This window comes from Armigeres subalbatus, chromosome 1 (assembly GCF_024139115.2).
Source record: "Armigeres subalbatus isolate Guangzhou_Male chromosome 1, GZ_Asu_2, whole genome shotgun sequence".
In the NCBI taxonomy this organism is placed as follows: domain Eukaryota; kingdom Metazoa; phylum Arthropoda; class Insecta; order Diptera; family Culicidae; genus Armigeres; species Armigeres subalbatus.
The window spans coordinates 128,528,123-128,553,411 of record NC_085139.1 but is presented as its reverse complement, the minus strand read 5'-3'; the positions used below and the strand labels follow the sequence as shown (position 1 = coordinate 128,553,411).

Genomic DNA, 25,289 nt, shown 5'->3' with positions numbered 1-25,289 from the left:
TGGTACGAATACCATCAGTGTGTCATTAGTAATATGCGCGCGTGCACGGGCAAAAAAATCGACTCAGCCATGCTTTCGCTCATCTATAGATTCTACTATCTATAGTTTGCACATAGCTTATAGATAAACTGTCATTTCAATGTTATATGCGCGCATCTTCTACCGTGGACCCCCGATAATTTGAACGGTACCTCATTCAAATTAACGGGGTTCTTTTTTAATTTGAACTTCTGGTTACTCTATTTGCATCAGAAAAACTGGTTTCTGGCTGCTCTCTTGGCTGGTTTGTTTTGATTCTGCATTCCGTTTCACGATGTTCCATTTTTCTTTTCTCGATTCCACGTGTTAAATGACGTTTGAACCATTTTTAATTTGAACGATGTTCAAACGAACGGGGTTCAAATAAAAAAGTGTTCAGATTAAAAGCGGTCATATTACCGGGGGTCCACGGTATTGCAATAATGAAAATAAATTCTATAAGGTATAGACCAATGCAAGATCTTGATCTAACCTCACTTATTTGACAGTTCACAGAGCTTGTTTACAAGGTGTTAGAAGAAAAATCGATGAGGAGAAAATTAAAATTCATATTTTTAGTTTAAAATTGCTGCGATCCGAATATTTCAATGATATTCTTTGCATTCAGCATGAAATCAATCGCAAAGGACATCTACATGCGAATAAAATGACGAAACAATTTTATCGGAAGCATCGCCAGAGGCTAAGTCCCGGTGAAAAAGCTCTGTGAACTGTCAACCTACGTCATCATGCACTGGTCTATGGAAATCCAAATAAACGTGCCTTTCGTGTATGGCGAAAAAGCTTTCACTACTACATTCGAATAAGAAGCCGTGCATCATCCACTAATCACTTCCATTTGATCTTCTTCCTCACCTTCTATATCTATTCATTGGACTCATCCTGACAAAAAGGATGACATTTCCGTCATCAGTCAGAAGAAAAGCCTGAAAAAACGAAAAACGATTGTTCATTTTCACTATCGTTTGCACAGTAAGCGGCGATATTCCTATACGTAATTATTCGAGAAGAAAAATTCAAAGTGCTTTTTATCAGAGTTTCTGCAGAAAATGTCAACCTGCTAAATCGAACCGGAATGGCAACGTCAAACATTAGCGCAACAAAATCGAGCAAAGCGCTGAAAGGTAGCGGATCGTCCACTGCTTCGGGTGGATCATCTATCCTTCAGAATCAGCAGGACCACGATGGCAGTGAAAATCAATACTTTTACGAGGATGAAATTTTCTGTCTGGACGGAAGGGGCCGGGTGCGATTCGGGCTAGTGCTGGAAAACTTCGAGGTTAGCGAAGAGGAAGGCTTCGAGGAGGATACACTGAAGAAGGGAGAAATACGAGCCTGTTGGCATCCGGATGGGCTGGAGGAAATCATCAAGCAGAGTAAGGTAAGAATGTAAATGTATATAAATGACAAAAGTGATCAATTTTAGTCGGGAGCTGGGAGCAAAAGTCAAACATGTAAAAGTAATGACCGTAGATTTATTTATTATAAATTCAGTAGAAAATCGAATTATAGCCGCTATTGAAATTGGATTTTTCTCACAATCCATACGTTAAACCTAATTTCGGAAGTAGTGCGCTGTATAGCACATCACCAAATGAAAACAGCGCACCACTTCCGAAGTTAGGTTTAACGTACGAATTGTGAGAAAAATCCAACTTTGTTAGCGGCTATAATTCGGATTTGCACTGAATTGATAATATTAGCTATGCTGGTAGGAGAACAATTCTCTATTACAGCTATACTCTTTGCATTTTATTGTAATTCTCGCGCTTAGTTTCATAGGGGCGTAACTGTATTGATCGATTTCTTTTAATCGATTTTCATTTTATATTTGGTTAATAACTCAATAATTGTTTCAAAAGCTACAACCGTGATTATCGATTCTGGTGCAGGATACATTCATCATTTGTCGCACCAAACCATTAAATCATCGACAAACTAGCGAAATTCGCTACAATAATAAAAAGAAAACATCGACGAAAAGAAATCGATCAATCTAGTTACAATGATATGGAAATGCTAATATCATCTTCCAAACTTGGACGTACATGTTCATGATAGCATTAGAGGCGAAAGTATAGAATTGATAGTTCCGTTAGGATACGGCAGGCACTATCGGGAATATTCCATATCATTGTAAATCGTTTAACTTCACGTAGAAGTAACACACACGAAATCATTAATTTAATCTAGTTACGCCCCTATGAAACTAAGCGCGAAAATTGTAATTTATTATCATAACGGAAGCCTACATGTTATCCCGTACTTTAAGCCAAGGAAGAATACTATGTTCGCACTACGACCTGAATGACATATTATTCAAATTATCGACAAATAAAAGCTCATCAAGATAGCCGAATGACATGTTACAAGGCCCTAGTGCGAACATAGTATTACATCTTATTTAGACTACGAGCTTTATCACTTGGTAATAATGTTTTGATATTACGTTTACGATTTACGTGAATACAGATTATCAGTTTTTTAAATTGCATTTAAAAGCTCAAGCGGGTTTATAACATGTACAATGTACATACCACAAGTTGTAATGTTTAAGAAAAGAAATGAGGTTTTAACGCCTGTTTGAGCAAGACATGTGCTGATGGTCTACTCAAAATGGCTTTTTCTTATCTTAAGGCTTCAAAGCAAATGCAGATGAAGTTATTAGAAGTAAAATGAAATGAAGACATAAGTAGACATTAGCAGGGTCTCCAGTAGAATTGCCAATCCGGGGATGGGGAGTTCTATTCTCCGGCCTAGGATGTTTTCGGGTTGGAAACTTTCTCGACACTCTGGGCATAGGGTATTCATTGTACTTGCCACACAAGATACATACTCATCCAATGGCGGGCATAGAAAAGATTTTAATCATTAACAGGCTATGCTAACAGAATAAGTTGAAAAGCCAGCCAAGTTCCAGCTGGAATGTCGAGCCATTTGAGAAGAAGAAGACATTAGTAGTCTGCCTGAGATAATCCCATGTTGATCGGCACTCAGATGTTGTTTACAGTGAGATATGATTGGTTCTGTTATCACTAGCTCAAATAATTTGGATAAAGCGCCAAGTATGAGATGATACGATAATTGATCACATCCTTTCCGATCGTTATTCTTGTACACGAGTACACGTGAAACATTGTAGCGATTTTACATACAGACGAAAAAAAAGTCCACTGGATAGCGATTTGTTAAATATCTGTTAAATGTCCCTTTTCAAAAACGCGGACGAAATGCCTTCTGCCTTCGATTCATGGATGATTTTAACTGCGAGTTAGCTCTCTGTGTCTACGAAAAACGTAGCCCACGTGATCCCGGCTGAAGGAACGTTGTTAGTAGCCTCGGCGATTATGCATTACAATAGGTGCTCGCAAACTTGTAGGCAAATAGCTGACAGATGGATTGTGGCGTTGAGGTCGCTTCCTCGTTCAAAATCATTGTTGTAGCTTGTTTATTGTTTGTTCATTCATGTACTTCCAGAACGTTTTAGGTCGGGTCCTGAAGTTTTGCTGTATATTTTCCTGATATTGAGAAAACAGAGAAGACTAGCAATCTTGTAAGCAGAGTTTAGTGCGCTTGCAACGAGAAGGAACCGTGTTTGAAATAGCGCTTGAGAGCAGCTCTTTTCGGCAGTTCTCATTCTACGAAGCTAGCGGGTCTGCCGTCTGACGATTTTCTTAGGTGCCTTCCAACCGCGTGTCCTATAATATGCTGTAAAGTCAATGCCACATCGTCAAGTGTAAAAAAGAACTCAACAATGCAATGATGATCGGCGTTATGTAAATTGCAGATTGCGAGTTCGATCGATGCAACAACATCGGCTTGCATGTTGTTCAGCTTGAGTTTCAACGACGGATGATGGTTAAAGTAGTTAACCATCTAGCGATGTTGGAGCATACAAAATTAGCGTTGTCCTCCAGAGCTTCCTTCAGGTTATTTACATAGTCCCAGAACGATCAGTTTCCGCAGGTTGGAACTTCCCTGAATTAAAATCGGCAGACATTTCTCCTTCCGCTAGGGAGATTCGTCTCGAAACAACGGCGGCTGCTTCTACCGTTTCTTTACTGTTCCCAGCAGATTTCCGCCGTCGAGTACACGAATTACACGAAGGAGATTGCACGTAAAAACGAAAATGAGCCGGATCGAAACAAGCGATTCGAATGTCAAGTACAGAAACTTATATGGTTGAATAAAAACATTTTGTTTCTTCTTTATCTATAGGTTGGTTTGGCCGATAGAACACTGATGCCGGGAGATGTTGTGAGACGGATGATTCCTGGCAAAGATACACAACGCGGGTATTGTCACGAAATTTTTGTTAAAGCAGATGTCAAAGTTAGTATTACCAAAAAAATAGGTAAGCGAACATGTTCTCAATAGACTTATTAATCTATGCCAGGTCGTTGGAACCAAGTATGTGGTTAGAAATGTTTGTTCTGATCGGCTGCGACCCCTCATGTGCATGCCTAAGGATAATGCAGTTTGCATGGATTCTTGGGTGGGAAGCACCAGGAATGTAGCAGAGAAACTAGTTATGAAGTAAGTATATATAAAAACAGTATATATATATATAACAGTATATATTAAGCCATGAGATTACAAGATTTAACACTTTATAAGAAGTCAAAGGTAATACATATTATTTTTATTGAATCTGATAACCAGTAATGTAGCTGCAAATCTAAACAGACTACGTTTAACGCATTAAAAAATACCAAATACCTTTATTTTTGTCATTCAAGATCCCCATGTGGTTCTCTAGTGGAAACTGGGCCCGAATTCGATTATTGTGCGCTGAAAGATCCGGAGTGTCGATCTCGTTGCGGATATTTTGCCAGTGCTCTATTCTACCCCGGTCAAACATTGATAGTACCTCTTGGTGAAATAGAAAATTCCAAATGGATCAAAACGTCCGCGGAAATGAAACGCTCAATGAAACGTAAGATCGCGGATGTTAAATTTACAGTTCAAAACGTTGAACTGGAAGGAGTATGGGTGCACTGGCAATGTAAAGCGTCATGCGAAAATTTGGAGGCTGAACTGCAGGAAGGTGGCATCCAACAGCCGCCTGATTACATTACCGGAGAAAATCTCAAACGACTGAAAAAACTGAATCTTTTCGAATCTTGTATGTTGCAAATCAATGATAAGAATTATCTCAAAATTGAGGAAGAAGACGTAATCTGCCGCAAAAGCCAGTGGAGAAGGGAGCTCAGTTCGAAGTATCGAAAAATGTTAAAAAGAGACGATGAGGAGTCTGAAAAAGTTATCTGTGATAATGAAAAACACAAGATTACCGTTACCGGTTCTGAAAATGAGGAAAACATCAGAGAAAAATTAGAAACTGATCGTGCAAAGTTGTGCCCAATGGCCGGAAAGGATAATGTGAAAACAAGCAAATTGCGAAGAAATTCGCCAAGGCGTTTGAATAGCAATCAGTCATCAACGACAATATGTAAATTAGCCGAAAGTGACGAATGGCAAACGGATCCAGAGGATGAAGAAGATGATCCTGATGGTTGTGATTCGGCTGTTTCCGATGGGGGAGGCAGTCAAATTTCCTCGTCTTGTTCGAGCACTGTTACTCCGAGAGGCAGCCCCAAAAAATCGCCTTTACTTGCGAAAAAGTTACGCAAACGCAGAAAGAAATCTGCATCGACCAACAGTAATGCAGAACGAGCTCTTGCTGCTGGTGATGAAGTGATAACGGAGACCCTTGTTGTGTACAGCAGTGCTACGGTGGTTTGGCAGGATGGTTCTATTGAAACCAACATTCCGTCCACAGATCTGTGTCCAATCCATCATTTGGACGATCATGAGTTCTTTCCGGGAGATTTCGTATTGGCGGGTAATACAGATCCTTTGCACAATCCCTCATTTAGAGATTATGGAGTGATTCAGAATGTCGATCATCATGGCCGAACGGCAAAAGTCAAGTGGTTCAGTACGTACACCTGTACGGATGAGCCGCAACCAACGTACAATGGTGAATCGGAGGTCAGTGTGTACGATTTGAAGGATCATCCGGATTTCCAATATCGACCGGGAACTATCGTCATACGGGTGGCCAACTTTAATGGAGACGATTCTAATTGCAGTGCGGGCCAAGTAAGATACATCAAGTCTATTATGTTTTGTTCTAAGTTGTTCTGCTTTTCATATGGTCGGAGTTCTGTGGAACCGCACTAAACGCATTAACTAACATTCTATCAATTTAGGTGCACATTTATTGTAGGATATTCTCAGTTATAGTGCTGAGATACGTCCGATATGATTTGTGATCAAAATTTGAACAACTACACGAACACTTGATCAGAAAATTGATAATTTTTAAAAGGTGCTTGGTGTGATTTAACGGAACCCCGACCCCAAACATAAGCTTTATTCTAGCATTGGTCTTAAAGCTTTTGATTGCGAGTATTAATCACGTTTTTTGAATTTGCTTTACTACTGTTTAGGTTATCGATAATTTCCCCAACGGAATGGTGAAAGTTTGGTGGGTCAATGGTCACGTTAGCATGTGCTGGCCGCAAGATATTTTCGAAGTTGGTCAGTATGACTCGGAAAACAATTTCTGGGGCAACGACTCCGACAACAACTCGTGGGAAACGGAAGACGAGACATCAGAACTGGGCGGAGTTTCTCCTCAGCACGTCTGTAAACCAAAGCTCACAGCAAATTTAGAGCGAGCTCGAGTTGCCATGGCCAGATTGGAAGAAATGTTCATTATAAATCCTCATCTGCAAAATCAAGAAATAATGAAAAAATTGCTTTTGGTTTACAAAAAATGCCGATATTTAGATCGCCTAATGGACACAAGTTTCTTCCATGAGCGACACTTTATGGGCCTGGTTGAACGTGTTCGCAAATCCAATAATCAAACTACAGCAGAACGAGTTCAGGATCAAAAAAATCGACTGTTCAATCAAAACGGTTCAAAAGGCACAACACCCACGGCAGAAACTCCCGGTTCGGATCAAAAGCTTCTACTCCATAGCAATAACAGCCTATCGTCCAATGAAGGTGCTAGCGCAGGTTCGGCTTCTAGAAAGTTACCCTGTCCACACAATCCATCCAATTTGAGTACGACAAACTCATTTAAATTAATCTCAACTAATAATCAGTCCACTTCATCGGACATTTCCAGTATTGATGAACATCATGTGGCAATTTTCAATACCAGCTCATCAAGGTCTACAGCGGAAGCAGCAGGTGATGATTCTGGAAACTTTTCAGCTAAAAGTGATGTCACAGCCGCCCATGATAATAAGAGCAATATGAACCAGAGCGGTAATGACTCATTGTTGAACACTGAGCTGGACAATGTCAACAACCTGTACATGAACATTAGCGAGGACATGAATTCTACGAGTTCGGTTTTCAGTTTCTCGCCCCAGGCTGAAAATGTTTCTGCAAAACTGTGTTCACTTATCAAAGCGCAATTGGTAAAGGCTCTCCAAGAGGTGAGAATCATATTAATATGTTTATTTTTAAAATATACATAGCCGCTGTCTCCAAATAGACTATCAGTATTTGTTTCAAAATATCTAATTACAACATGTTTTCCATCTTACAGATCAATCTTCGGTACAGTCAAGCGGATCTGTTCAAAGAAATAATAATCGAAGAAACTCAACTGACGCCTCCACCATTTAACGCTGAAATAGTTGCTTCTACACCATCTCAGTTGAATTCTTCACCTAACACCCCGAACGCGAATCAGGATCATCAAAATGTTACCGGTGATGAAGTTGCTGCTGCTCCTACCGCGAGCACAGAGTTCAGCTTTGTTGAATGTTTTCAAGTCCTCGATTCAGCGCCATGTACCCACAAGTACCACCTGACAGTATTTCAAACTAACAACGCACAAAGTTTCTACAAAGCCGTCCAGCGAGAGCATAGATTGTTAAGAACCGCGCTTCCCCCGGGAGTTTGGGTGCGAACATTCGAAGACCGGTTGGATTTGCTCAGTGTTATGATCGAAGGTCCGAAAAAGACACCCTATGAAGATGGATTATTTCTGTTCGATGTACAACTGGGTCAAGATTACCCGAATGCTCCTCCTCTGTGCCACTATATCAGCTATTGTTCCGATCGATTGAATCCCAATCTTTATGAGGACGGTAAAGTGTGTGTATCGTTACTAGGAACATGGTCCGGTCGGGGCACGGAAATGTGGGGTCCGAACAGTACACTACTTCAGGTTATAGTCTCAATCCAGGGTTTGATTCTCGTTGACCAACCCTATTTCAACGAAGCGGGATATGAGAAACAGAAAGGTAGATGTTTGTTATGATTGATTAAACGATTTATCTATATAACTAAGTCTATGCCGTAGGTTCTCAACAAGGAAAGGAAAATTCCAGGATGTATAATGAAATGGTGCTCCTCAAACTAGTTCAGTCGATGGCAAAACTCATCAGCAATCCACCAAAAATATTCCATGAGCAAATCCTGATACACTTCAAAACGCGGGGTTTGGCCATGCACCAGCGTATCAAAAGTTGGATGGATCTTTCGAATGAAGTAAACCGTGCAGCGATTGTTGATGCTGGTAAGTACTTTGTTGTAATGGGTTGAAAATAGCTTATCGTGCTGATGCTGTGGCCAATCCGTTTCCTGAGGCTAATAAAACGATTCTTGTAATTGGTTGACGTAGGCGGAGAGTCGCATGGATCTTTTCCTGAATTCGAACTAGGATAGGTACCTTTGCGTATGACTTTGAGAACGGTACACAACGGCAACGTAATGTCTCGCCAGTTAAGCCCGTGGTGAATTTCAAATTTACCACATGCTTTTCTACATCTATTTCCATAAACCCAAATCGGACAAAATCGTGTTTATATAGTGCTGAAATTTAAGTTGATTGTCCAGAAATGATCTACTCTTCTTCTTCTTCTTCTTAGGGGCTGTCCATATACCACATGGCCAGGTTTTGATCAGTTTTAGATACCTCCTTCCCCCAGCGTGGGCAAATGCTCATTTATTTTTTTTTTAAATTTGTTTGAACCGTGGACATTCGGCATTGGCGAATTGTGTGATTTGGCACAACCCCGACCAGATAGCTCACGGTGTCTTTGTCCGAAGAGGTTTATTTTCAAAAAGTCAGTATCTCTGAAACATCCACTACACAAAAGTATAGGTTTTCCTCTTTCAGGTGCATAGGTGCATAGGTGGTAGGTGCATTTTTCAAATATTCTATCGGGGGTCATTTTTCCATACATTTTTAGGGACGTTAAATAGGCTATCAATTGAGATTTGTATGGAGTTTGCACCAAAAATAGTGAAAAAAAAAATTCTAGATCCCCCGATAGAACATTTTGGTTTACCCACTATATGAAAGAGGAGAGCATATACTTTCTCGTGGTGAGTGTTTCAGAGATACTGATTTTCGAAAAATAATATTTCCCCATAGAGACACCGTGAGCTGGATACTAAACAGAGATATTCAGCCGTTTTTTTTTCTATTTTCATTGCAGAACCTCCAAGCGAGACACCTAATAAAGTTACTTCCCCATCCACCTCGTTAACTGCGTCCAATGCTGTACAGGAATTGAATCCAGTAATTCAGCCTGATTTCCCGCTCATTCCAGCAAGTCGTGGCTTCTGCCTCACATTGGTGGGTCTATTGGAGAATTTTCAGAAGACACTTCTAACCATCAGTAGCGAATAACCCCGGGATATGGCATCCCTACCCACCGTTGTAGTTGGCTAGCGCCAATCTCATCATTTGTTTACGATATTCTATTATTAGCTGCTCTCGTACGTTGTTCTGTTATTTTTCATATAGCATTATTTAATAAATTTTGGTTAGGGTGACATAACCCGTTATGTTATAAGGCTAGTTACAAAAAAATGACCTGAAGGTTACTATGAATGCAATTAATTTATCCACATCGTTTATCAACCAAATAACTGCGATAATAACGTCGTCTGCACGAATGGCCTTGGCACCAGTGATTGAGTGATTAAGGAAAATTCTAATTACAAATTGCTGTTGTGACTAATTTAGCTATACCATTACCATTTTTCTCAAAGATGATTCCTTCCAATTGAAATCTTTGAAAAACGTCTTAGGCCGAAAAGAGTTTAGCATTTCCTTTGATATTATTTGAAAGGTTTTCTATGCCTGTCATTGCATGAGTATGTATTTTGTGTGGCAAATACAATTGGTACACTATGCCCGAGATATGCACCCCTATTCTCGTTTACGGATGAACGAAACTTTCGAACGAATGCAGTTCGTACGAATCGTTTCCTCATTTGATTTTGCGGCATAAACGAGAATGCGCATCAGCTTTCGTTCAAAAGCGCGTTCGTACGTAACCAAGAATAAGGGTGATGGAGTCGAGAATCCCGAAAACATCCTAGACCGAAACGAGAATCGAACTCGCCATCTCCGGATTGGAAATCCTACGTCTTTGCTCGCAAGGCATACTGGAGCCCCTACACTAAGGATACTGGTCGTAAGATTTTCATATGACAAAACTTATGAGAATGTTTCATAAGAATTGAACTATGAAAATCTTAAGATCTTATTTCGGTCAAATCTGTCTTTTCATTGAATATCCAACAAGACAATTTCTGGAAGCGTCGGTGGACGTGTGGTGTGATCACACGCCTCTTAATCGTCGTGATTAAGAGGCGTGTGATCACACCACACGTCCACCGACGCTTCGAGAAATTGTCTTGTTGGATATTCAATAAAAAGATAGATTTGACCGAAATATCGTCGTGTCCATGGTTCGAAACCAGGTTACATTTTTTAAACGAACTTAAAATTTTTCATCAGTGAATCGTATGAAAATCAATACATTTTCTTTTGGCGAAATTTCAAAAGAGAATCAGAATCGTATGATAGTCTTACGAGTAGTATCCTCAGTGAACTGAATCATAATTTGTTAAACTTGTGGAGCCGCTTTAAATATATTTCATGCAAATGATCCATTAACTACTCAAAAGTTATAAACTACCGAGGAAAGTTGACGCTGGTGTTCTTTTATTGTTCTTCTTTCCAAACACCCAATTACCTGCCAAATCGAATGACATTTTTAGCTCTCAACGACAGCAACTATCTTTTTTTAGTTTATTCGCCACCTACATATTCTTGTTTACGTTCGAATGCTCGTTCAAACAAAAGTTGATAGGTATGCATTCTTGTTTACGTCAGCAAAATCAAATGGGAAGATGCTATCGGTCGTCCGTAAACAAGAATACAAGTGATTACCTCTAAAACAAAGCGCTATAACAACAAAATACCTAAGTCAAGTTAAAAACGAACTGTTGAGGAACAATAAACTTTCATAGTATTTTTGTAACTTGTCATATACAATCTATTCTAAATGTAAAAAGTATTAATTATTTTAGATAATTTTGAGTTGATGCCTGACTGTTTATTTTTAGAAAAAGGTTAGAATGAAAGCATTGCCAAAGATATTTTATCATGCTATTGATTCAAAACCATGGTTTCTTAATTTTATTTTCTCTATTTTTTTATCAAGCATCTATTCTATCTCATTAGCAATTGATGTCCTTTGTACTCTTTCGTTCTATAGTTAAATCACGTAAAATGCTGTGCCTACATTAAAATCAATTAAAATAAATAAATAATATAAGGTAGAAATCAATGCAAGCATGCATAGAATATTAAAACAGGAATCTTACGAGGCTCGTCCAAGAAGGGTTTATTTTAAAAATGAAATCACGCATTCAAGTAAAATATCAGCTAGCTTCACCGTTAAAAAGCAACAATAGCTAGCAGTTACTATGCTTAGAGAATAAGATCGAAACTTAATTTGCACACAAAGGCATACTCTAAGAGAACCATTTTAACTGAAATCGAACAATGAAAAATAGATGACAACTCTATGACATTCCTTTCAAAACCGTCACTCATTCTAAGTGTTTTATTTGTTTTAGTCAAGGATTGCAGAATTCGCTCTCAATTGATAATGAACGATAGTAAACGAGAGGCATAAACCTCTATCAATAATCAAAAGCCATGAAAACATGTCCATCGCCACCTGATACAAGGGAGAATAAACAGAATCGGAGAAGCAGCCTTCACCGACAAGCTATGATAAAACGCTTTGTGCTTGCTCATTTGCTGTTGGGGATCGTAACAACTGTATAAAACAAGCCAACAACCTTCTCAATGGAATTTATCATAGAGTATATCTTGATAGGCATGGGGACAAAGCAACAGATGGGGGTGTCCAAAAATCCGATCATGCTTCTTGTTTAGATGCTAGATAATCTTTATCAAGTTATGAAGCTTGTAGTCTATCTAAAAAGGCAATTAAAACAATCGAAGTAAAACTGCTCCATTCACATTTAGATGACATGTTCATGGCTAGTTTAAAATCAATAGGTGGAGCAACTCCACTATCAATTGATGGCTGATTACTGAACTATGAAAGGATTCGTCTATCTAGCATTGTTTATTAGGTAGATAGAAAGCTTTTTGTGAGAGATGGAAGAGATGTGAGTCATCGCAATCGAAAAAGAAATCAAAATATTAGATTGGCAGTAATGTAATCCTCTTAGAAGTTAATGTTAACTAAAGTGCTTAAACTGAAAACAATAAAACTATCTAGAAACAAATAGCACAAATATCGGATACGATGACGAGTTTAAAAAGATGCGTTCCTTGGACACCAAATTGCTATCTAAACTTATTCCTCTAGCTAATAAGAACCATAATTGATGATGCAGGTGATAGAGAATAAAAGTAAAAGTTTACCGAATTGTGAGTTTTATTGGCGGACCGATTTTCTAATGGATTGGAGGTCAATATCCGAAACGGCCTGTTACGTTAAGTTTATTTGATGCTGCCCTAAGGAAGTAAAACATCCTAATTAAACAACTCGTAAAGCTACATGCACCATCGAATACAAAAAGCAACAAGCTGTTCGCAAATCTGGGATCACCCTAAGCGTCAACTGCCAATTTAAAAGATCGCAGCCGCAAGCAACGATAAGGCATTTTATGAGACGTTTCGCGATGGCCCGATTATTTACTTCTAATGTTTTGTATTGGTATGATTCTGCGTGAACATTCCGTTAAGTCCGAACACAAAAGTGCTGTCCAATGAGCAGCTCGAAGTAGCTCGAAGTTGTTCCCGTCCTGCTCGTTCTTTTTTGTCAACAAACGGGCATGAGCGTGACAGGAACAACTTCGAGCTGCTCATTGGACAGCACTAAAATAAAGTTTGTTACATTTTACTTTTCATTCGTGTTTTCTTCAGCATTTCAAGCTTAGAATGCAATGGTATGAATAATCTAACGACACGTTTAAATAATCATATGAAAAACTTTGTTCTAAAGCCCCGGTAGACGAAAAGTAAAACAGGCAAAATTGATTATGGGACCCATCGGAATGTTCAGCGCGAAATTACCAAACAAACGGGCTCCCACTAATTGTCAAAAGTGCTGTCCAATGAGCAGCTCGAAGTAGCTCGAAGTTGTTCCTGTCACGCTCATGCCCGTTTGTTGACAAAAAAGAACGAGCAGGACGGGAACAACTTCGAGCTACTTCGAGCTGCTCATTGGACAGCATTAAAGTAAATAAACACGAGAAAAACAGCTGTTTCGATCTGTCTCATAAAATGCCTTATTACTTCTGTCATTCCGATTCGCCGCCATATGGGTAAAACGAGAATTAGTTACAGCGTTTCTCACATCCGTTCGCCGTCCGCACTTGCACCACTGTTCGTGTTGCTTTGCGGGTGAAAAAAGGTGCCACCGGTGCTGCTGCAGTGACTGAAAAATCTCACCGCAAAATCGTGGTCGCCATACAGTCGGAAATTTTCATGTAAGCCGCGTAGTGATAGTGGAACTTCACCAAAAGATTGCCTTCGTAGTGACATCACATCGCGTCAAGCAAAACCGCCGCAATTATTGCAACGTTTTGGAAGAGTCCACGCATTGGAAGCAGACAGCGCGCAGAGCTACACAAGCGGTGACGTACCGGCGGAAAGCGACTGTCCAGTGCAAGAAGAGGAGATAATAGACCAGCGTATGGATGCGATACTACAGCAAGTGAACGCTCTCAAACTACGATTTGACCGTCGTGAATCAGTACGTAGGCAAGTTTTCGACCAGCAGCGTCAACAACCGTCGGGCGGTAGTTCCAATCTCCAACAAGGACAGATGCCTGAGGCAACAATCGCTCGTGGGCCACCTGCGGTGATAATGTGCTGGAATTGTGACGAAGAGGGACACCGTTTCATGGACTGTGCTGTTCTGCTACCGCTGTGGACAGAAGGGATTCTCGCTACGAAGTTGTCCGACGTGCCGTCAACGTTCGGGAAATGCGATAGCGGGGAACCAATAACCGAGGGAGCAGAGTCCTCGCATCAAGTCAACGATCCCTCAACAATACCAGACACACTCGAGATCAGTTCACTGATCATCAACCTCGACAATGACAATCGCCCTCACGCAGTAGTAGAAGTTCTCGGCAGGCAGATCACAGGATTACTCGATAGTGGCGCCAACTGCTCCATCCTAGGAGGCGATCACACGAAGTTAGCACAGGAGTTAGGACTACAGAAAACAGTACTTGAAGGAGGAATACGAACAGCAGACGGCACCGAGCACAGGATACAGTCCTACACTCGGCTACCGGTAGCCTACAACAACAAGAACGAAGTCGTCACCATGTTGAAACCGAAATTCACAATTGCTGCCCTAGTACAGGAGTTCTGCGAACAACCGGCGATAAGAGCTACTAATCTTGTTAGCTTACGTAAGTTAGTGTCAACGTCCGATGAAGTCATCCGACAACTCAGCGCCCTTGGCCCATCCTGCGAAACGAGAGATCCGTGGTTGAATTACATTGTAATTAAGAAGTTGGATGAAACTCTTCGAGCGCAATGGGCACAACATATTGTTGATAACGACGAACCAACTTTCGACGACATGCTCAAGTTTCTGAAAAGAAAGTGCGAAGCATTGGAGACTTGTGCAGCATTTGGTGGAAGACTCCCGGAGTGTAAAAAGGAAGTTCAGCGAGATGATCGCAAACCATATGCCATCAAAAAAGAAATCAAAGCTTTCGGTGCAGTGCAACAGTTGTGTCCAGTTTGCGACAAAACACAGGACTGCATCGTTTTCAAAGAGTCTTCCGTCAACGAAAGACGCGAACAAGTTCAACAAGCGAAGCTCTGCTACAATTGTTTGCGACCAAACCACTGCGTCAAATACTGCTCATCGAAATCCGTATGCCGCACACCAAATTGTAAACAACGCCACCATACAATGCTTTGCAAAGGAACGATCTCGCAGTCGGAAACAGAGGTACAGTCACCTCAAGAGATTACTGCAGCGGTCGAATTTAATCCTGCGGTATTATGTTCGACCAACGTCAAAAACATCAGTTCTTCTGTTGTCATCGGACTATTACCTACTGCTCTAGTACGAGTGAAGCGAAACGACGATCAGTATCAAGAAGTCAGAGTGATGATTGACAGCGGATCGCAGGCATCTCTAATAACGGAACATTGTGTGGCCAATCTTGGTTTGCACCGAAGTAATGCTAACTTAATTGTCACTGGGATTGCAAGCTGCTCATCGGAAACCACCAGAGGAGTCGTAGACTTGCAGATTTCGTCTCGCTTCCGCTACGACATGCTGCTTAACGTCAAAGGTTATGTGCTGTCCAAGTTTCCGCGGATTACACCAAACCAGCAATTGGATCCTGAACGGTTGAAGTATTTGGATTCATTGCAGCTAGCAGATCCAGATTTTGGTAAACCAGTAAGAATAGATATAATTCTTGGAGCTGATGTTTTTCTGGCAATTTTGGAAGACGGCAAGATTAGAGATGATTCGGGATTACCAGTGGCGATAAACTCAAGTTTTGGTTGGATCGTCGCTGGCCAAGTTTTCGAAAGCAACGAGGGGAACTGCAATACGGCTATCGTTAGTCTCAGCATGGATATGGACATCGACAAGGTGCTACGGAAATTCTGGGAGGTAGAGGAAATCAGCAAGCCGAAACTGTTAACACAAGACGAGCAGCAAGCAGTGAACATTTTCGATACCACGCATCATCGGGATGATACCGGAAGATTTACGGTGCGTCTACCATTCGACGAAAGCAAACCAACGTTGGGGAAATCTTTACCAGCGGCAATACAGCGGCTGAAAGCGATGGAGAGGAAATTTGCAAGAGATCCAGATTTCAAAAGAATGTACGGTGAGTTCATGGCCGAGTATCTTGACCTTGGTCACATGGAGCGGATTAGAGATGACGAGGTGAACGTTTCCCCAGAGAAGAGTTTTTATCTTCCACATCACGGTATCATGCGGCAGGATAGTGTTACCACCAAACTGCGAGTCGTTTTTGACGGTTCGTGTCAATCGTCAGCTGGAATTTCATTGAACGAAAAACTGCTGACCGGGCCGAAAGTTACTGAAGATCTTCCCATTATCCTCACCCGTTTTCGTAGCTATGCGTTTGCCTTCATGGCGGATGCTGAAAAAGCAAATATGGATACATCGTGATGACGTCGACTATCAGCGAATTGTATGGCGACCAGAACCGGGCAAACCGATTGAACATTACCGGTTACTGACAGTTACGTATGGAACATCTTGTGCGCCCTACCTTGCAGTAGAAGCATTGCGGCAAGCAGCTCGTGATTCATGTATTATAAATTCAGTAGAAAATCGAATTATAGCCGCTATCGAAATTGGATTTTTCTCACAATCCATACGTTAAACCCAATTTCGGAAGTGGTGCGCTGTATAGCACATCACAAAATGAAAACAGCGCACCACTTCCGAAGTTAGGTTTAACGTGTGGATTGTGAGAAAAATCCAACTTCGTTAGCGGCTATAATTCGGGTTTGCACTGAATTGATAATACACAGTATCCAGTCGCAGCAGATCGTGTCCGCAAAAACTGTAGATGATTTTCTCTCTGGGGCAGCCACATTAGAAGACGCAGTTGCACTGAAGAAGGATGTTGTTCGGATTACTTCGGAAGCAGGATTCCATTTGCGAAAATGGTCGGCAAACGATCCTCGACTATTGGAAGGAGAAGCGAAGGTTGATAGAAGAGCGTCAGTTCCTGTGCATCTACGTCAAGATACGGAGTCAGTGAAAGCATTGGGCATACTGTGGTATACGTCTGAAGACGCATTTGGATTCCAGTTGAAATTCAACATTGACAGGCCAAATACTAAACGTCAACTTCTCTCGGACTCAGCACGACTGTTAGATCCATTAGGTTGGATTTCACCAATAATTGTGCGAATCAAAATCATATACCGACAACTGTGGTTGCATGATTTGCAATGGGACGATCCACTTCCAGCCGCAATCAATCAGGAATGGAACAACATCAAAGCAAGCCTTTCTGTAATCGAGGATTTCCGCATTCCAAGATGGATCGTTACTAACAACGGATTTGCTGACGCGTCTGAGGCAGCATATGCAGCAGTCGTGTATGCGAGATCTAAAGACAACGGCGGAAATATCAGTGTTACGTTAATTGCGAGCAAAACCAAAGTTGCTTCTATTCAGCAAGTTTCACTTCCCCGGCTCGAGTTGAATGCTGCGGTTCTGCTTGTGGAGCTGATGAAGCAAGTTCTCGAATCACTGGATCATCTGAATGTTACCTGCAACGCGTGGACGGATTCTACTGTCGTGCTAGGATGGCTCTCATCGCATCCCAAGAAATGGAAGACATTTGTGGCAAATCGTACTTCGGCTATATTGGATTTCCTGCCACGTAGTTCATGGCGTCACGTTTCTTCGAGCGATAACCCTGCTGATTGCGCATCAAGAGGTATATTGCCAACGGAACTAGCTGAACATAAGCTGTGGTGGACTGGTCCTGCATTCCTGCTTTTGAGCGAAGATAAATGGAACTGCGATGCAGAAGCGTTACTCATCCAAGGAGGCAATACGGAACTACGAGGAACTGTTGCAATCGCCACGGTTGACGTGGAATCCAATTCCAATTGGGAATTTGAAGAGCAGCTGCTGAAACGAAGTACATCGCCACACTGAACCAGCACTATTGGGTAATCGGATGCCAGTCTGTGGTGCGCTCTGTTTTAAATACTTGCGTACGCTGTGTGCGTTGGAAAGCTAAAACAGCAAACCAGTTGATGGGAAGCCTGCCTTCGGTTCGAACCATTAGCAGCAGGTGCTTTGAAAATGTTGGAGTTGACTATGCCGGACCTGTCACAATTAAGGTGATTATAGAATGAAGCCAGAAATCGGCCATTTTGTAAAACACGTGCTTTTCCAATATTTTTTCAAGAGCACGAGATGAAAGAACCATAACGCGTATGCGGCTGAAATAATGGTAGATCGTTTGCTTAGTTATGCTTAGTTATGTTTCAAATTCACCACACGTTTATCTGCATACATTTCCAAAAGCCAAAATCCGGCGTAATAGTTTTCGTACAGTGCCGACACTCAAATCATGATTGTTCAGCATAACTAAGCAAACGATCTACCATTATTTCAGCCGCATACGCGTTATGGTTCTTTCATCTCGTGCTCTTGAAAAAAATATTGGAAAAGCACGTGTTTTACAAAATGGCCGATTTCTGGCTTCATTCTATAATCACCTTAAAGACAGTCTACTACGATCCGTGAAAACTGTAAAAGGCTATATCGCAGTGTTTGTTTGCCTAGCAACCAAAGCCGTACATTTAGAGGCAGTTACAGATATGTCGGCCAACACTTTCATAGCAGCGTTGAAACGTTTTTGCGCTCGTCGTGGACTTCCTACTAACTGAGGCATCCGCCTCAAGCCCGGGAGGATATCTATGGTTATCAGGGAACTGAATTCAACCCTGGAAAAGAACAAAACTATATTTCAAGTAAATCAACATGTATCAAATATTTTCAAGAACAGGAAGCGGTCCTGTCATACATATTACTAATGTCATTGTTTTTTGAGTTCAGTTTTTCAAATAAAGAAGAAAGAGCAGACGTTTTTGTGCGTCGCGTAATTTTCATATTTTCGTGAGAAACCCGGTTTTAATTCGGAGAAAACTTCGCGTCTACTTTCGTGAGTCGTGCCTTGTCCACTTCCGCTACATTTCGGTCCGCTAACACCGGTTTACGTTGATAGTGATGCGGTAATCGTTAAGGTTCACGATCTGCCAGCTACTGTGAGTCATAATACCGTACACGAGCATATGGTGAAGTACGGAAAAGTTATTTCCATATCCGGAACATTACTTTCCGGGGATTCCGAACGGGGTACTAGTTCTACGTATGAACTTTAATATCAATTAGTGAATACACAGAAACAGAAATACTGCAGCAGTGCCATCATTGCCTTCTTCGTATGACGAATTATTCAACCAAACTGAATTCCCACCGTTAAACACTAACCAAAAACCATCATCGCCTCCTAATGAAACTGAAGAGAAACACGTTTTAATAACTTTAACACTGGAGGTTTATTCAATTACGACTAAAAGAATCTAGCCACAGGGGCCGGTTTTATAGTTGCAGGTTGCCATGCAGTCGTTATATACTAAGTGCATAGCAACCGGTGTTGCTATGGTGACGTTATGTATAAATTCAAATCTTGACTAGATTGCTTCGATTACAAATTCAAATGTTACTGATGGCTTACTACGATTAACAAAAACTAACTGCCACACAGTTTGCTATTATTTCAACACCCCCTCTCAGTTAATTTTTATTCTAAACCTATTTTATTTCTTAAAGCGATAAACGTCGGAGTGGCTAGCGATTTCGTAAGGATATCTGCTTGTTGCTTTTGTGTTGCAATGTATATCAGCTTAATTTTACCATCAGCAACGGCATTTCGTATGAAATGGTACTTCACGTCGATGTGTTTGACTCGCTTCGTTTCCTCTCGTTCTGCCATCGCAATCGCTCCTTGGTTGTCCTCATAGAGCGGTACCGGATGTAGTGGACCTTGTTTAAGATCGGTCATTATATCGTCAACCATATCGTCTCACTTGTGCAGGAACTCATGGCAACATATTCGGCTTCGGTAGAAGACATTGCCACTGTAGATTGTTTCTTCGATGACCACACAACAGTGTTTCCATGCACCTTCAGCAGAAAACCGGAGACGCACTTGCGGTCGGACTCGTCGCTTGCATAATCTGCATCCACGTAGGCAGCTACTTTCGGCTCCTTCGGATTTCTTCGGTACAGTAATCCCATCTTCTTTGTTGCTTGCAGATACCGTAGGACACGTTTGGCATGTTTCCAATGCTCGTCACTAGCAGCATCTTGAAACCTTGCCAAATACCCAACAATGAAACACAGGTCCGGACGGGAACCCATCATGATGTACATCAGTCCTCCTATGAGTTCACGATATGGGTGCGTGCATCGTCCGGCTTCTCGCTTTAACTGTAACCTGGGTTCAGCTGGTGTTTTAACAGGATTGCAGCTTTGCATGCCAAAACGAGCAATCACCTTCTCAATCTGTGCAGTCTGGGACAGCTTCATGGTTCCTCGTTCCATGTTCCGTTCTATTGTGATGCCAAGAAAGTGGTGCAGCTCCTTCATATCCGTCATTTCGAATTTACGCATTAGGATGTTCTTCACACGTTGGATGTCGGCTTCATGTTTGGCAGCGATCAACAGATCGTCGACGTATACAACAATGTATACTGTATTATCGCCACAAACTCGAACGTATACGCAATAGTCGTGGTTCGATCTTGTGAAACCCTCACTCGTCAAAAACTCGTTGAAATGGCTGTTCCAGCACCTGGGTGATTGCTTCAAACCGTAAAGCGACCGATGCAGCAAGCACACCTCACCGGGGTTTAGTTTCACCCCCTCTGGACACTGCATGTACACTTTCTCGTTGAGGTTACCATGCAGAAATGCGGTTCTGACATCTAGCTGGTGAATCTTCAATTCATTCGTCGTTGCTAGTGCCAAAAGTGTTCGAATTGTAGTCAACCGCGCCACAGGTGCAAACGTTTCTTCGTAGTCCACGTGTCGTTTTTGTGCGTAGCCCTTAGCTACCAGCCTTGCCTTATAGCGTATTGGACACCCTTCAGCATCCGCCTTCACGTTGAACACCCACTTACACGGTACGGGATGTACCTCTGGAGGACGTTTCACTATGGTCCATGTATTATTCTTCTGCAGCGCCGTCAGCTCGTCTTTGATCGCTTGTCTCCACTCAGACTCGTTCGGGTGACCATGGACCTCATTATAGCATTCGGGAACCTGTATAGAATGTGCACCAGCAGAAAGAGCTTTGTATGAAATGAAATCAGAAAACCAACCTGGTCTCTTGCACTCCCGACCACTAGACCTCGGAACATCATCATATGGTTCGTCCCTTTCTGATTGTGGTGGGAGTGCGTTGGTGCCTTCTTCGATGTTGTCTTCCTCTCCAGCTGCGCAGTTATCAACGGAATGTCGAGCATCTTCAAATACTTCACTATCCCCCCCTTGCTTGAATAACGGTGATACATTCTCCGGAATAACCAGGCGACGATCAATGCTTTCAGTCGGTGACTTGAATGGAAATGATGATTCGTTGCACCGGACATCACGTGCCACATACATTTTCCGAGATTCTTCGTCCCAGAGACGATATCCAGTTGGTGCATATCCCAGCATGACACACTTTCGCTTGTTTGGATCCAGCTTACCTCGTTTCTGCTTCGGTATCCAGGAGAAAGCTTGACACCCGAATACTCTTAGCTTAGTCACATCAGGTTTTTCGCCATGCCAGCGTTCCGCAGGTGTTTGCTTGCCTTTTAGCGCTTCAGTTGGACTTCGGTTCGTGACATACACCGCGTTCAGCACCGCTTCTCCCCAAAGGTACTTCGGTGCACTAGATTCCGTCAGCATCGCTTTCATTTTCTCCACTATGGTGCGGTTAAAACGTTCCGCCACACCATTTTGTTGCGGGGTGTAGCCCACCGTTGACTCCACTTGAATACCCTTTTCTGCGTAGTAAGCTAGTTGATCCTTTGAAAAATACTCACGTCCAAGGTCGCATCGCAAATGTGCTATTTTCGTTCCAAATTTAGCAGTCGCCATCGCTTCATAGATCTTGAAATAATCAAACACTTGATCCTTTTTCTTCAGCAGGTAAACGACTCCAAAGTGCGTGTAGTCATCCACGAACGATAGGAAATATCGATAACCGTCCGATGTCGCAGGGGTAATTTGCCCACACACATCCGTGTGCACGCGCTCCAGTGGCCTTTGTGTCGATGGTCTTGCACCGTTGAATGGTTGTCTCACCATGTTACTTGCAGCACACGTGTCGCAAAACGAAGGATCACCATGGACATTACTCAGTCCATCCACCATTCCAGACGTCTTCAATTTGAGCACATTCTTGAAGCTGAGATGCCCATATCGCTTATGCCAGAGCTGCAGCTCCGCGTTGTCGGCTACTAAGGCAGATCGAATAGAATGCATACGCAAATAGTAAAGGTTACCTTTCAATTCTGCAACACCGATGATATCGCCATCCTTCGTTAAGATTGCACGATCTGGCTTGAACTCAACGTGCACTCCAGCCTTCAGTAATTTCGCCAAGGATAGCAAATTGTACTTCAGCTTGTCAACGAACAGCACCTGCCCAAATGACAAAGTGTACCTATTTTTCCCAACGTGCGACTTGCCCTTCACCGTACCTTGCTTTGTTGCTACCAGCACCTCACCATCCTTCGCACTGTCGATGTGAAACGGATCTTGTAGCACTTGCAGTTCCTCAAAATAGCTTTCGTCACTGACCATGTGACAACTTGCTCCCGAGTCCAGTACCCACTCGATTACGTTCTGCTCGTGACACTTTTTTGCTCCTGAAACCAGCGCCACCTCCTTATCGACAGGGATTTTAGCTACCTGCGCGCGACCCGAACGTTTCCTTAACATGGGGCAATCAAACTTCTTATGTCCAAGCTCTCCGCAGTGGTAGCACTTTCCGGAAAATTTCGATGATTTCCCACGTCGATTACTGGATTTGGCCGCTAACACCACTCCATCCGACCCATTCGTAGCACTCGAACCGGATTCTCTTCCAGAACGCTTTTGCTCCTCCGCTAGAAGGCGTGCTTTGACGGTCGCAAGCTTCAGTTGTTGATCGTCCAAATTTTCCATCGCCGTGGTAACCACATCGTAACTAGGCGGTAAAAAAAAAATAAAAGCTGACTCACCATGTCGAGCTCAGTAACAGTGGCACCAGCGTCTTTCAGCTGTCTTCCCAGCTCATCGAATCGACGGAAATGATCCGATAATGATGTTCCTTCCTCCATCCGCAACAAAGCCATCGATCGCCGAATGTACGTCTGAGCAGCAAAATTTTTTTTCGCGAAGGTGTTTGCTAAAGACGTCCACATTTCTTTTGCCGTTTGCTTGTCGCGTACGTACTCGAGATGGCTATCCGCAATATACGCTACCAGCAGCGCTTTTGCCTTCTCATCGTTTTCCTAGAATTCTTCATTTTCTTCCTCATCCTCCGGGGCATCCTTTGTGATGGCTTCCTTCACCCCATGGGCCGATAATTGAGTCTCCACTCGAAACTTCCACGTGTCATATCCTTCACCTGCGAACTGCACGATTCCTGCTTTCCTCGCACTGGACATTTTGAATTTGGGAACGGCTTCGAGAACTTTCTTTTTTACACTTTTACTCTTAGGTATGGCGTGGCTCATAACCTGAAGAGAAACACGTTTTAATAACGTTAACACTGGAGGTTTATTCAATTACGACTAAAAGAATCTAGCCACAGAGGCCGGTTTTATAGTTGCAGGTTGCCATGCAGTCGTTATATACTAAGTGCATAGCAACCGGTGTTGTGACGTTATGTATAAATTCAAATCTTGACTAGATTGCTTCGATTACAAATTCAAATGTTACTGATGGCTTACTACGATTAACAAAAACTAACTGCCACACAGTTTGCTATTATTTCAACTGAAACAGCAGCTGAAGAACGAACACAAAACGATGACGAGTGGACTGACATCGAAAACAATGCATCTAATTCAACAAACGTCGGCGGTCAAGGCGGAATAGAGAGATGGATGCAAAAAAAACATGTACGAATCAGTATTTTTCAACGCGGATCAGGAAAATTGTTGAGAAATCAAAATGGGAAAGGTTTCAGTAATAAGTAATATATCGGCTCTGTAAAGCTGGATGCGGCGAGTGAGCCTTAAATAAACAAAATTTAAAAAAGAAGAATGAGCACAATTAGTCCACGTTTTACTTATATATTACAACGCATTTTATTCCAAATTCGGGAGTGGGTAATGAATTTCGGATATTTTTAGACTGTATCAAACATAAAATGACCATTTCTAAGCTCCTTCTATTATTCTGGTTTAGAGTTCACACACACGTCTGATTTGTTTTGCTCTGTTTCTGGCTATCCGACTATATTTCGTTTGTGTTATTTAAAAGACAATTGCTTTGTGGGGTTGCTCGCCTTTTCCTAACCAACAAAGCCAGTTCAAAATTAAACCACAGACAAACAGACGTAACAGCTAGAACAATTTCCTGAAAAATCCATCGCCCAGTTACTTTATCACCATCTCGCGTGCATGTTGCACGAAATAGTGTTTAGTACGACAATGTCAACAGACGGCGCTAGTGTGAACATTCAAATCTGAAGGAAAACGATGCGCGCGCCTCTAGGTGTGAAACAGGTAATCAGTGTTATTTAAAACAACCGTTTAGAGCATGGGCGATGGGAATTTCATCAGTGTTACGTCTGTTTGTCTGTGATTAAACGTTATTTTATGTTCTGTCATCACGATAGTTATTCCACTGGGTTTCTTCCTTCTCGATTTGTATGGACTGTGAATAAGATGTTTTCTTGACTGAGTATGAGAGCTACACTTAATGGACCAATCAATAAGCAAAAACTGTCGCTATGAAATGAACAGATTGCGCCACCGTAGACATGTTCTGTCAAACACACATGAATAGAAATATGCGTATACAGTGCTGCCGTTGTTTTGATGCGGTGAGTGCAAAATGAGTTACCTTGATTGATCCATTAAAGAGAAATACACGGGTATTGTAGTTTTCGGTTGTAGGTCAATGCCCAGAATACCAATCCCCAGAATCAGTTCCCCAGAATGGTATTTCCCAGAATTCCATTTACCAGAACGACCAATTCTCTAGAATGATATTCCCCAGAATGTACTATTTCCCCGAAAAGAAATCCCCAGAATGACCCATTCCCCAGAAACCAAAAACCCAGAATGATCCGTTCCCCAGAAAAAAGTATCAGTCTAAAAAACTATGTCT

The 25,289-nt window shown here is 41.9% G+C and overlaps 2 protein-coding genes across 2 annotated transcripts; both read left to right on the top strand.

Annotated features, from left to right (window-relative positions):
* Window positions 1-921: 921 nt before the first annotated feature.
* Window positions 922-10,606, top strand: LOC134205116 ((E3-independent) E2 ubiquitin-conjugating enzyme). The gene is made up of 9 exons (XM_062680061.1): window positions 922-1,011; window positions 1,075-1,420; window positions 4,258-4,371; window positions 4,436-4,575; window positions 4,779-6,144; window positions 6,495-7,499; window positions 7,613-8,315; window positions 8,375-8,590; window positions 9,516-10,606. The coding sequence occupies exons 2-9, from the start codon at window positions 1,115-1,117 to the stop codon at window positions 9,707-9,709; spliced, it is 4,044 nt and encodes a 1,347-aa protein (XP_062536045.1). The 5' UTR covers window positions 922-1,011; window positions 1,075-1,114; the 3' UTR covers window positions 9,710-10,606.
* A 3,089-nt stretch (window positions 10,607-13,695) lies between these two features.
* On the top strand, window positions 13,696-18,985 carry LOC134205118 (uncharacterized). The gene is made up of 2 exons (XM_062680062.1): window positions 13,696-18,244; window positions 18,666-18,985. The coding sequence occupies exon 1, from the start codon at window positions 14,055-14,057 to the stop codon at window positions 16,542-16,544; it is 2,490 nt and encodes an 829-aa protein (XP_062536046.1). The 5' UTR covers window positions 13,696-14,054; the 3' UTR covers window positions 16,545-18,244; window positions 18,666-18,985.
* The last annotated feature ends 6,304 nt before the right edge of the window (window positions 18,986-25,289 follow it).